Source organism: Halichoerus grypus, chromosome 1 (assembly GCF_964656455.1).
Source record: "Halichoerus grypus chromosome 1, mHalGry1.hap1.1, whole genome shotgun sequence".
Classification (NCBI taxonomy): domain Eukaryota; kingdom Metazoa; phylum Chordata; class Mammalia; order Carnivora; family Phocidae; genus Halichoerus; species Halichoerus grypus.
This window is the reverse complement of record NC_135712.1, coordinates 84,130,838-84,144,824: the sequence shown is the minus strand read 5'-3', so window position 1 is coordinate 84,144,824 and position 13,987 is coordinate 84,130,838. Positions and strand designations below refer to the sequence as shown.

The window sequence follows — 13,987 nt, the reverse complement described above, 5'->3', positions numbered from 1 at the left end:
GCTCCAGAGAGATGAGTGTTTAAATTCAGCATTTATAGCCTCCTAGGGAGTGAATTTTGGGGCTATGTAGCTGTATGTGGTTTTAGCTTCCCTTTCACTAAAATGAGGGATCTGAAAGGTCTGTAAATGAATTTTTTTTTTTTTTTTAAGTAAGCATTATGCCCATTGTGGGGCTTGAACTCACAGTCTTGAGGTCCAAGAATCCCATGCTCTACTGATTGAACCAACCATGTGTCCCAGTAGAAATTTTATCTTCGGAATCAGGTAACTTTCCCACAGACAGGGTCCCTGATTTTTGTCCTGATTTTTGACTATATTTATAATCTTGGTCTTTCAATTCCTGAAATAATTCATACCATGTTTCTTTCTGCTTAACCAATTGGATTTCCCCCCCATGACTGCCCTTGTCAAGCTGAAAACCTGTTTTACAGCTGTAGTGTTCTGTCATCACAAATATATCTTTAAGTTAGGTAATTCTCTGCACTTTGTTCTTTCCACAAGCAGTTTAAGCTCCCACCTCAAAATTGCTAGGTTGCTTTTTATATTCTGATATGGAATGATCTACAGAACAAAAAGTGGGAGGAGAAAAGCAAAGTTCAGAACAAATCGCAGTAAACATAAGATTTTTTATTTTTTATTATTTCTTAAAGATTTTATTTACTTTTCGACAGAGAGAGACCGCGAGAGAGGGAACACAAGCAGGGGGAGTGGGAGAGGGAGAAGCAGGCTTCCGGCCAAGCAGGGAGCCCGATGTGGGACTGGTCCCAGGAGCCTGGAATCATGACTTCAGCCGAAGGCAGACGCTTAACGACTGAGCCATGCAGGCGTCCAAACATAAGATTTTAAAAACGATTTATATAATTAAAACTACAACTTATTTTTTCTGTGATTACCCATTCACATAGTTCATACCCATTGTCACTTTCGCTTATTAGCTTGTTCACTTGTTAGCTCCCCTGAGATTGTTATAAATTGGGAATTTAACTCTCCTGTGTTTCATCCTCCTTTCCTTTCTTTGTTATGATTATTAATTTTTAGCTTTTAGGTAGTATAAACTTGTCAAACATTTTGTGGCTTTTTTAAGATTTAGAGGGAGAGCACGTGTGTGTGTGTGCGCGTGGGGGGGTGCAGAGGGAGAGGGGTGAGGGAAAGAGACCCTCCAGCAGACTCCCTGCTGAGCGCATGGAGCCTGATGTGGGGCTCGATCTCACAACCCTAAGATCATGACCTGAGTGGAAATCAGGAGTCAGATGCATAACTGATTGAGCCACCCAGGTGCTCTTGTGGCTTTTGGGTTTTGTGTTTTTGGTTAGAAAGGTCTTCCTTAGTCTGAAGTTATAAGTAACTTAGGTTTCTCTTGGAATCTCTTTTGATTTAAAAAACTTTGATTCTTTCATCCATTGATTATATTTTTGGTGAAAATGTCTATTTTCATTTTTTTCCAATAATCAGATGTCCCAATACTATTTAAAAACAAACCATTCTTCCTCCTATTTGTAATTTCCTAAATGACTTAGACCTAGTTTTGGAATTTGTTTTGTTCTCTTAAAATGTGTGTGGTTTTTTTTTTTGTTTTTGTCTTGATTGTTATAGCTTTAAAATAAGCTTTAATATTTGGAAGGGATAGTGTGTTTTCTTTACTCTCTACTCCCACTTAAAAGTTTCGATTTTGAGTGTTTTAACTTACTTTAAATATAGACATTGGTGTTATTAAGATTAACCTCTTTTCCCCTAAGAAAATCATAAACTCTTAGTTATTTTAGTGGGGTCCCATTTTTTACAATATCAAGATCTCCTAAGGATGTGATATGATTTACATTTTCCTGAATATTCTATATATATATTCATTAGTCGAATTTCAAAGATTTCTGCACATAGGTCCTGTACATTTTTGTTGTTGTAGTTGTTGAGGGCATTCCTAAGATTTTAATTTTTCATTGCTGCTGCCGTTAGATTATTTTTTATCTATTTTCCAGCTGCTTATTTTATCTAGAGAGCAAACTGATTATTGATTAACTTGCCACCTTATTGAATTATTGAATTAAAAGTTTTTTTAGGCTGTATTGCTTTTGAAAAAAATCAGTTCTTCAAATAGTACTTCTATAGCTCAGGGATTTTTGCTGTTCTCTTCATCCCTTCCCTTACCTCCATTTTACACATCGTTTGTGGCATTCCTGGGTTTTTACTATGTAATGTTCTATTTGTTGCTTTGTTGGGGACAACATTCTAAAGGTATTTTGATCACATTTTTGATGTGTTATACTTCCTTGTTGCTTACTGATGATACTTTATAGTTAAGAATTTCACACATAAGCATATAAAGGGACAATTTTATAATGATGTTTTGGAATTTTCGTGTTTGCATATATGTGGGAAGAGGAAAAAGAAACGTAAAAGGTTTTATTCTGAGAAATACAGGTCCTGGGCCAGATGGATGGTGAATAGGAAGAGACAAAATCCCCAAAGGTTGGATTAGAACACGAGGAGGTACAGAAGTTGTGGAGACATAAAGTTACAAGGCCCTGCTATTGTCTTGTGCAGACAAATATGACCATTGTTATTTACTGTCCCCTGACTCGGATTTTGGCAATGACCTAACCCTGCCATTTTGCGGCTTGAGTGTATAGGGAGCTAGCATCATCATTCTGGTGACTTGCGAGCATGCAGAAATACCATGAGAAGTGATGTCTGAGTCCTGCATCAAGTGGACACAATTTCATGGAGTTCTGGCCATTAGAAGCACCTTACCCCTAGAATCTAGGGTTTGGGGATTAGAAAGTGTTTGCTAACTAACAGTTCATTGTTAATCTATTTAATTTTATGCTTGAAGGGTATTAGTAATTTGAGTAGGTGTCTAGAGTTGTATTTTTTCTTAAAAGTTTGTGGAAAACGTACACCCCAACAAAGCTGATGGTGGTGGTGGAAGTAAAGTGGGGATGGGTTGGAAAGAGTTGAGTAAACGTTGACTTTTAGATAGAAAAATAGATTTTTATTATAATGAAGGGTAGAATTTCCCAGTGGCTTGGAGCTCTGACTTGAACTCATTTTGTAAATTATACAGAAATGGCAAAGATTTCTTAGTAAAACATTCTAGACTCTGAAAATTGTGAAGGACTAGAAAACTTTAGTCAAAGTCGAAGAGGACTAATCTCTTGATGGTAAGGTATGTTTTACTTCATATTCATGAACTTGGAAATTCTCAGCTAAATATTCCTTACAAATGTTAAGGGTATTAATAGAGCTAGATTTGTTGGTAACATAAACTATGAAAGTGCTGACCAAAGTGATCGTAGAAAGTGATGTGTGGTTGAAACTACTGGGAATAGAGAAACAGGCCAGGCTGTCGTTATTATAGCATGGTCAGATAATCAGAACTGGAATGGCAGCTCTTAATTTTTAACTTTGGGAAAGAGGAATAAAAATGTCTCCGGAATTGCATGGCAGGAGCTGCTATAGCACTCTTGAATGTATCCAGAGTTTACCCTCACATGAGGATATTTGCATTGATACGTCCCATAGCACACAAATAAAGCAGATAATAGACATTTGAAGCTGGAGTGAGATCAGGGCCAAATACAAAATCATGCAATTGAGTAGCAAATGTGAGAGGAGTGCAATGACTTTAGATTTGTTTAGTTACCTATGTTTTGTGATTGGTGAATCTATATTAATGAAAATGATTTTATATTTAGCCACATCTCTTACTTTCTCCTTTCCAAGAGTTTCTATCTTCAGATTTTCTGGGGTGGTAGTAGTGATCTGCTTACTTTTCAGTTTTTCCACTGTGGAGACGTTTCAGTTTTTGGTTTCTATTTGCTTAGAACAATGTCTGACACATAGTAAGCATTTCAGTATTAGCAATTGTTGCTTTGTTTTTTTAAATTACTGATACTTATGTTTTGTAAATTTCCAAATGTTGCAATTTTTTTTTTCTCTTTATTGTCTTTATTCTTGTTGGTTTATGCCTTAAAGTTCCTTTAGTATTACTAAATGGACTTTTGGGGGAGGAAGATGAAGTAAACTGGAAATGTTCATCCTTACCTTGTTTTAACCAGGTACTGCAAGTGTGTTGTTTATTTAGGTAGTTTTTAGTGGGTGTTAGGAGTCTAGTATGATAAAGATGTTTTAGAAAATTATTTACTGAGTACCTTGTGGCTCAAAGTGTATGTAAGCATTTGACTAAGGTTGAGAACTTCGCATTTCTTCTTGACAGTAATACAAAGTGTCACTTAATGTCAGTTGTAATACAAGTGTCAAGTGGACCGCACTCCAAGGTTATGCACTGGCAGAGCAAGAATTTGAACAGTTATTCTACACCCAAGTCCTTTGCTCTTTCTTGAATGTCAGATCTTAGAGTTTCTTTCAGCAGTATCAATCAAATGAAGATAGATTAAAAATACTAGTTTGAAAATTAATTTTCAGACTAGAAAATGACCACCGATTTTTATTGTGAATCTTTATATTCATTCCAAAATGGTTTTGAAGCAGTGTACTTAACTTAGTTCAATTTTTTTGTTTTTAAGTGAAGGAGGAAGGGAAGTTGGTAGGAGAAATTAAATTAACTGAAGGTTAGTATTCAAAATGTAGTTATGCTTTTTACTAATGGTGGAGTGTAATATTTATTGATATTTGTAATTTCACCAAGTACTGTGGTGAACATTAAATCTCAATTTTCATAATTCCATGAGGAATGATGTTGTAATGAACCATTAGGTTAAAATTAGAATATATAAATATCTGTATATATGTAAATACATATCCCAAGAATATGTAAATGCAAGAGCTTGGGCTATGAACCCTGGCAACCTGATTCTAAGAGCCTGAACTCCTAATCACAGTCCTAAAGACAGCCTTGCTCAGTTTGAGTATCGATTAATACCTATGATGTTTCATGGATGTACATTCATTTTTTTCCTAATTCTAGGGTAGGTGACACTATGTAGAAACAGATTCAAAGAGGCTAAGTAACTTCTGAGGTTGTATAGCTCATAAATGATGGAGATGGAAATCAAACCCACATCTGTCTAATTCCAAGCTTTGTGTTCTTTTCGGTGTTCCATATTTGTATGTGTAATATAGGCTTTTGCAGTTAATGTAATTTTTTTAAGTGCTCTCTCCGCCCAAAGTGGGGTTTGAACTCAAAACCCTCACAACTCAAAAGTTGCATGCTCTACCGACCAAGCCAGCGAGGCGCCCTTAACGTAACGTTTAATTGGATATTGACATGCTTTTGATAATGTTTTTGTTTTTTGCAGGGATTTATCAAAGATGTTCATGAAGACTCCCTCACAGTTGTTTTTGAGAACAAGTAAGTCATTTTTTTATCGATAGAGATCTTAAAGATTGGTTGTGCTAAATTCGTGTTTGCTTCTGGGTGTTCTAGTTTCGATAACTTTTCACCTTTCTCTGCCCACGATATACTTGTTATTTTTTTCATGACCTTTTTTTTTTCTTTTGCCGAAACATATGTGAACACGAATTAGTATTTTTTGCAAAAATAGATGGCACAAATGGGCTTATACTATGCCTAATTCTTAAAATCCCAGAATGCTGAAACGATGTTGTAGAAGGCCTTCCAAATGGCTACTGGTGTGTATTGGGCCGCCTTTAATTTAAACTTGATATTAATAAGGAATAATATCAGTTATATAGTTGTTGTAGGGTCTAGGTCTTGTTTAGAAAATGTGTAAGACAGGGCCACCCAGGTGGCTCATTCGGTTAAGCGGCTGCCTTTGGCTCGCATCATGATCCTGGAGTCCTGGGTTTGAGCCCGCATTGGGATCCTCACTCAGTGGGGATCCAGCTTCTTCCTTTGCCCCTCCCCCTGTTCCTCTTCTCTGTCAAGTAAATAAAATCTTTAAAGAAATATGAAAGACAGTATGTTGGGCTTGGTTCAGAAGAGTTATAAAGGAACACTGTATAATTGAAGGTCAGAAATCTTCAACTTTCACTTTTAAGATGCTTCTGGAACGGCCTGAAGAGAGATCTGCCCAGCAGCTGTTTCATGTAGAAACATGTGTTGGGGTGATTCCTGTCTTTGAGCAGCTGCCATTTCACAGTAATGGTGAAAAGAAAGCGCTCAAAAATCTTGTCTCCTGATGTTTTGCCTAGCATCTGCAGTTGGAAGCTATAGGAATTTATTTGCTATTTATGTGTTAGTGTGCCTCCCAGGCATATGAATGACCTCTTAGAACTTAGAATAGGAAAGAATTTTTAACTTTATTAACCCAGTTTTTGCAGTATGACACAAAAAATGTTATCTTAGCAACAGCCAAGTTTGTTTTAGTTTGGTCATATTTGCTATAAAGTTAGATGTTAGCTTTTCCCAAGTTTTAATATTAACGTGTGTATTCATTGCAGAAAACGTTAATTCTGTGTAAGAAAATTAAATCTTCTAATTCAGCTATGCAAAATAACAGTAATTTTCTGCATTTCTGTGAACATGTACACACAAAAAATTATGCAGTTAATATTTTATAAGCTCTGAAATTCTGTTCCTTTGATAGGTCATATAGTTGTAAAATTGTTTGAAATAAGTTGGTTGCACTACTCTTTATTGACAGTGTAGATGTGACATTATTTCGAGTCTAAATTATTATGATGAACTTAACCTATTAAAATGTATGTACTGTTCCCTGAGGATGAGTAATTTTGATGGCAATACATAATTAGTATTAATGATGCTAATTTATAAACTTCATCAAGAGTCATGCAAAATCTGTTTTACCTCAACAGACTACTTACTTGGAAAAATATAATATGAATGAAGGTTGCTTTTTATTAGAGAAAGCTAAATGATTAACTCAAAAAATACACACCACCAAGCATAGACTGTATAGCTTCCATATTAGGGACTTTTAGAATAATCTGTTTCAAAGTTGTTAATTCCTTTTCTGATCTTTCAGCTGGCAGCCAGAACGCCAGGTTCCATTTAATGAAGTTAGATTACCACCACCACCTGACATAAAAAAAGAAATTAGTGAAGGAGATGAAGTAGAGGTATGTATTTTAAGTTTTTTTGTGTGACTTTTTTTGTTCTAAATAAATATTCTTTTAGGAAAATCTGTTTAGCTGATAGAGAATAAATCTAATTCCTTTTCTCTAGTTTTTCTATTATTAATTGGCTGTGTAATATAGCAGGGCTTGAGTTTTGGAATCAGAATTGGGATTCATGTCTTAGCTTTACCATTTTTAGCTTTGTGGCCTTGGTCAAGTTTCTTTACCATGAAAATGAAAATAATATGGGAGTAAGAATGATAGTATATTTGAATTGGTTTGTATAGAATCTGGCACAGAGAGCTGTGTGGTGTTGGCTGCTGTTTTCCTTTTTGCTAATTACTTTAAAATTTTTCTTGTACTTTTTTTTCTTAGTATCTTTGTAATGTATTAATAGTTGTCCTTTATTATAGTGATCATTAATATAGTTGATACATAAAAATGTGAAATATTGTAATTAGCATACAGCCTTGTTGAATAGTTTAGAAATGTCCAGAAAATTTTTAAAAGTACAGAAAAACCAAAAGGACTAAATAGGAATTATGTGAGAAGAAAAAAACCACTGTTCACCATTTTTGTCATTCCCAGGCTCTCTCCCTCCCCTATTTTTAAAAATAAAAGTGGGATTATATAGTGCTGCTGCTTTGTACATTGCTTTTTTTCACACTTAGAGTTTGGATGTCTATTTTCAATATGTTAGTGTTGTTAAATATGCCTGATGTTATGTGAAATGAAACATGGAAATAATTGTTAAATAGAGGTGTTGTGAGTCTGTTGGAGACAGAAAATTTGATTTGTGATTTTCAAGAAATTGATGTAATTCCTTCAAGGTGCTCTAATATGCTAAATACATTTTTCTAGTTTATGTAGGATGGGGTTGGGGGAACTGGAGGTATAGGAGAACCTATACAGATGAAATACCTGTCTGAATGTTTTTATAAGCACTTACCAGTGCATACTCTGAGCCAGTGTTCTGAGCACTTGGCACATGAAGTCATTTAGTTATCTGCCCTTTTTATTTTTTGTAATTCTTAATAGTAAATTTTGAGTTCCCATTAATTCTAGATGTTATATGCTAGGAAACCAAAGAATGGTGGCTCGTTTTAATTCCTGGCAGCCTAAACTCCTTTCCATTCTGAAATTTGGCCTAGATTTTAATTACTTGCTCTAAGTTCACTGGGCACCCTTTTGCTTTTGCTAAATCAAAGCATGTTATAACTTAATTGTGTCAGAGCACCATGAGACCACTCTGTAATGGTATAGCCTTCACTTCACTTTTTTCTTTTATAGTTTACTTCCACCAAAAGTGGGAACTAAGAACTTTTTTCTAAGGAGATCTGTAGTTGTAGTCTAGGTGTGGTGTATATTTGTGTCCTTTAGGGAAATGTTGTAGATGGTATGGGAAGACACAGGGAAAGTGGCAGACTGCTGTAAATTAAAGGAGTGTGAAATAGGGTACTGGTGGGTACTATGAACTGTAGCCATGATGCTGCTGATTACTACTCTACTTGTTCACTTGGACTTTAGACTCCAGTGAAAATGTTTTTCTCAGTATTGAATCCTTTTCTAATCAACATCTTTTTGTAGGGATGGGTAAAAGAGCTTGATTTGTTTTCATTTTTCAAAATTTCTGTTTTAGAAGTTTTTTCTTCTGGAATTCTGGTGATGAGTTAGGTCAAACAAGGAATGACCATTTTGGAAATGTTCTAGAATTAGAAATGTGTGGTGGTCAATTTTGAGACTAGTGCTTTTCATACTTTTTAAATTGTTGTTCAGATAATGATAGCGTAAAGGCTCAGATTAAAGGAAAAACTTGGTGGTGTGCTCATGGTGCTTTACCCTGTCTCAGGCTAAGAAGTTCCTGGACCATCTTTTTGGCCTGCCTCTCTAGCTGTGTACAAAATATTGGTGTAAGAGATGGAATGATTTGAAAATTGATTGCAGTGTTTTCTTTCACATTGTGTTTTATGGTTTAGTTTTGGTGAAATTTGGCCCTTAAATTGTGAGAATCATTATCTGAAATTAAGATGTCATTTTTTTCCACTTTTGAAAAATTTGAAAATTCACATAAAGAAGTTCAGAATCGATCTTGCCACCCATGGATTTATTGGCTTTTTCTTTGTCCTTTTTTCTTTTTTTGTTGGCCACCATTAGTTAGGAAACTGTCTGTATGACCTGGAATGTTTAGGAATTATGGTTGTTAATTTTGAACTAAATAAATTTTTAAAACTTCCTTACCCTTTTTTAAAATTTTTAAATTTTTAAAAATTTTAATTCTAGTGTAGTTAACATACAGTGTTCAGTTAGTTTCAGGTATACAATATAGTGATTGAACAGGTTCATATATATTACTCAGTGCTTATCAAGATAAGTGTACTCAAAATCCCCTTCACCTGTTTGACCCATTCCCCCACCCACCTCCCCTCTGGTAACCATCTGTTTGTTCTCTGTAGTTAAGAGTTTGTTTTGTCTCTCTTTGGTTTGTCTCTCTTTTTTTTCCTTTGTTTTATTTCTTACATTCCACATATGAGTGAAATCATATGGTGTTTGCCTTTCTCTGACTAGCTTCTTTTGCTTAATATTATTCTCTCTAGCTCCATCAATGTCATTGCAAATGGCAAGATTTCATTCTTTTTTTTGGCTGAATAATCCGGTGTGTGTGTGTGTGTGTGTGTGTTTGTGTATGTGTATATTTATATACATACACACCACATCTTTGTCCATTCATCAGTTGATGCACACTTGGGCTGCTTCCATAGTTTGGCTATTGTAAATAATCCTGCAGTAAACATAGGGGTGCATATATATATATATAACCCTTTGAATTAGTGTTTTTGTATTCTTGGGGTAAATACCCAGTGGTGTGATTACTGGACCTTAGGGTAGTTCTCTTTTTAATCTCCTCCCCCTTTAAATTCAAATAAAGTTTAATGTAAAAAATGAAATGGTACAGAATTATATATAAAAACAAACTTTCCCTGTTAGTGTAGGTATGTTTGTCTGTACACTCTAGCTTAAATCTCATTTACCAGAGTTGTGTTTTTCTTTGCATTTTTAAAGAATATTTGCTTTTTTTAAGTTACAGAAATTGGGATTATGTTATATATTTATGATTTCTGTATTCAGTCAGTTGGGATATAATAGACATTTTCATGCTGTACATACAGATTTACCTGATTCTTTCTAACCACCCCGTAATAATTTTTAGTATGGATGTATCATAATTAGAAATTAAAATTATTGGCAGATTTTTTGCTATTGCCAAAAAATAAATCCAGAGTTAATGTCCTTATGTAAACCATTTTCTGATAGTATGGAATCTAAGTGGTTCACTTGCTAAATTGGAGGCATGTGTATTTAAAATTTTGATGGTACCAAAATGTACCAATTTTGTCCTCCAAAAATGCATTTTGATTTACTACATACTTTTGCTAACACATGGAGTTCAGTCATGACAGTTTAATTCTTGTAGGTCAGGAATGGTTGAATATTGACAATTTCATATGGTTTATCCTAAAAAAATTTTTTATTTAATTTTAGTCACCATACATTACATCATTAGTTTTTGATGCAGTGATCCATGATTCATTGTTTGCGTATAACACCCAGTGCTCCATTCAGTACGTGCCCTCTTTAATACCCATCACCGGGCTAACCCATCCCCCCCAATCCTAAAATTTTACTACTATAAAAGTGTTTGGCTACTTGAGGTTCATATTTCCACTCAATTTACGAGGCTTACATGGAATTATAGAACATAAATTAGTGTCATGGTCTAATGTCCTCAAGAAAACAGTATATGATTTATAGGAGAGAGATGGTTTTGAAAGGTTTAAAATTCAAAGCTTTATTTTTAAACCCTCTTAGCGGCTTTTTTTTCCTTAGTGGCTTTTTCTTTGACTTTTTAAAAAGTGGCGTATGTTTTAAAATCTTTAATGTTTAGTATTAAATTTTTTCAGTAGGTATTTGCTTGGTTAATTTTGCTAACTTAAGATTGCTAAGAAAATGCTCACTTTGTGGAATTGGAAGTAATGGGAAAATGATTTTCTTAAGCTGGATATATAATACAGTATTCTGGGATATTGGAAGTGCAGTAGGAAATGTTTTTCACATGTGAAGTGTTTTGTCTCTTATTATAGATAACTGCTTTGTTCAGCAAGTTAGTGTATGAGCTCACACAAACATATTCCATAGGAAGCCTGACACTCAAGCCAGTATATAATTTTACAAGGTTTTCCTCTTGGGTTTAATATATTTGATTAAACAACTTTTTTTTTTTTTTTAAATTGTGATGCTTTCTGGTTGAGGTAAGATTGGCAAGTTTCTGTTCTTGTGACATAAACCTTTTATCTTTTACGGTGGCTTGTCAGATATTATGTTTATATGTCTTTATATTTTAATTATAATGTTGGGATAGATGCCTTGAGAGAAATAAGGGTAATAAGAATAATTTGAGATCAGAGACTCCTTTACCGGAAAATTTAAGAAAACCTTTTTTTTTTAATTTATCCGGGGGGGGGGGCGGTTTGCAGGGCATAGGGCTTTTGAGCGCATGTGAGTGGGGGGAGGGGCATAGAGAGAGGGAAAGAGAGACTGTCAAGCGGACTCCATGCTGAGCATGGAGCCCAGGGCAGGGCTCAGTCTCACAATCTTTAGATCTTGACCTGAGCTGAAATGAAGAGTCGGATGCTTAGGGGCAATAAAGCGTCTGCCTTTTCTCAGGTCGTGATCCCAGGGTCCTGGGATCGAGCCTCTCATGGGGCTCCCTGCTCAGCAGGGAACTTGTTTCTCCCTCTGCCTGCTGCTTCCCTTGCTTGTGCTTGTGTGCGCGCTCGCGCGCGCTCTCTCTCTGTCAAATAAGTAAAATCTTAAAAAAAAAAAAAAAAAAAGAGTTGGATGCTTAACGAACTAAGCCACCCAGGCACCCACGCTTATGTTAAAATTTTTAAAATTCAGTATTTTTCTTATGCAAGATACATGTAATTTCCATTCTACCTTTATTATTTTTTAAAGATTTTAAGATTTTATTTGACAGAGAGCACAAGTAGGCGGAATGGCAGGCATTCTACCTTTAAAAAATATCTCAATTTGATTCTTGCAACCAGTCTGAAAATTTTACCTATCTGTATTTAGTCTGTGTTATATAATGCCAAGTTTATTGTTAGTCTTAGTGCTTAGGAAATTTGCATATGTTAAAGAGGTAAACATTCTTGTTTATTATATAGGAAATGGCTGTTTTCCAAGACTTAAGAAACCCATTTGTTAAAAGTGTCAGCAACGTATTTGAATGAGAAAATACTATTACTTAGGTACATAAATCACATTAGTGTGCTCTAGATGTTAAACTGGCTTTCCTAATGGGCATTTTCCATTTCTTCATAATAGGTTATGATTGTAATGAGATGAAATAGTGAATATAGAGGAACAGTACTTATAAAACTGGCTGTTATGATTAAGTATTCAGTTTAATGGTTAACATTATTTAGAAATTTTCTTCATAGTTAATTTGGTGAAAACTGGTAAAAAAATTATTTTTGGTGTTCATATTTGGTTGTGACTTTGAAAAGCATAGTTAGACATTATTAACTTGACTGAAAGGTTGATAACATTAGGATCCAGACTGGAATTCCATTTAAGTAATAGTTTGGTTGTATGTTAGAATTTAGAGGCCATTTTGTAGTATGGTTTGACTTGGAATTATTTGGCAGAAAGAACCCTGAAATAGAATTCTGGAATTTGATTTTTCATATTCCATCCTCTACTCCGTGAAATTGGACTTCTTCAGCCTGAGTACTGTTGTGCTTTTAGGTCTCTCACGGGTCTTTTTTTTAAAGCTCTTCCTTGGATTTGTAGACACTTAGAATGTTAAAACAATGAGGGCTATTGCTTTAGAGTGTGATTTGCTCCTTGGGAATAGTTTGGAAATTTAAAGTCTGAATAAAGGGAATTTCTATGAGGTGCTCCTATTCCAGTGATGTAGTCATAAATACAGTAGTCAACGTCTGGGGCACAGTATACTAGGGCACAGTTTTAATGCTGCAGCATTAAAGTGATTTTTTATTGTGTGAGATAAACTGTTCATTTTGGAAAGAATGTGATTTGACCAACTGCACTCAAGTGGAGCCAGATTCATAGTGTTTGATACAAGCTCAGGAACTTGGGTTTAGTTGGCTTTATGAGAATGACTTTGTCTTTCAGCGGTAGAGTTTTTAATGAAGCTTACAGAGGTAGGTTAAGTATAAAATGGAATCCAGCATTTTAATGTTCAGTGAGAAATATAAAGCCTCAAGGCAGTCCAGAATGGTTTATTCTCTTTTTTTGGTGGTAAGCTTACATAGGAAGCCACATGCCTAGAAAATTGTGTTTTGGTGAAAGTAGAATTAGAGCAAAGGGATTTAGGTAATTTAAAGACCCATTCACCCCCGGCCCCCCGGAAACTTTTGAGGCACCCATTCACTAGATCACCAAGAGAGAGATACTCCATTCTGTTTAGCTGAACTGCCTTTCTGAGATAGTATTTGGAATGGGCATTTTCCCTCTTGTTCTTAGATTTTCCTTTAATCTGTGGCATACTCAGGGAAAATGGTCATCAGCACTTACCATTTGGGCCCAGTGGGCCATTTTTTAAAAAATATAAGTCTGTTTACATATAATTTCACAGAAGTTAATAAAAGGATGCTGAAGGTCAACATTAAGTATCTTAATGAGCATTTAAACATAGCAAATATAGGGATACTTCAGTGGCATAGTTGGTTTTAAGCGTCTGATTCTTGGTTTTTGCTTAGGTAGTGGTCTCACAGTGGTGGGATAGAGCCCTGTGTCGGGCTCCGTGCTCAGAACAGAGTCTGCTTGAGTTTCTCCCTCTCCCTCTAGGGCCCCCCCCCCCCCCCATGTGTTTTCTCTCTTCTCTCTCTCTCCCTCTCTCTGGAATAAATCTTTAAAAAAAAAAAAAAAGGCATAGCAAATACAACTTTTTATTCCATATTTTCCT

The 13,987-nt window shown here is 35.2% G+C and overlaps 1 protein-coding gene across 5 annotated transcripts in view; it reads left to right on the top strand.

Annotated features, from left to right (window-relative positions):
- The window catches only part of FXR1 (FMR1 autosomal homolog 1), a 57,075-nt gene that overhangs the window by 13,777 nt on the left and 29,311 nt on the right, over positions 1 to 13,987 (top strand). For all 5 annotated transcript variants that reach the window (XM_036095305.2, XM_036095304.2, XM_036095303.2 and 2 more), the window contains exons 2-3: positions 5,256 to 5,308; positions 6,906 to 6,999. In XM_036095305.2, coding sequence (XP_035951198.1) covers positions 5,256 to 5,308; positions 6,906 to 6,999 — 147 coding nt within the window. The remainder of the gene's footprint in view (positions 1 to 5,255; positions 5,309 to 6,905; positions 7,000 to 13,987) is intronic.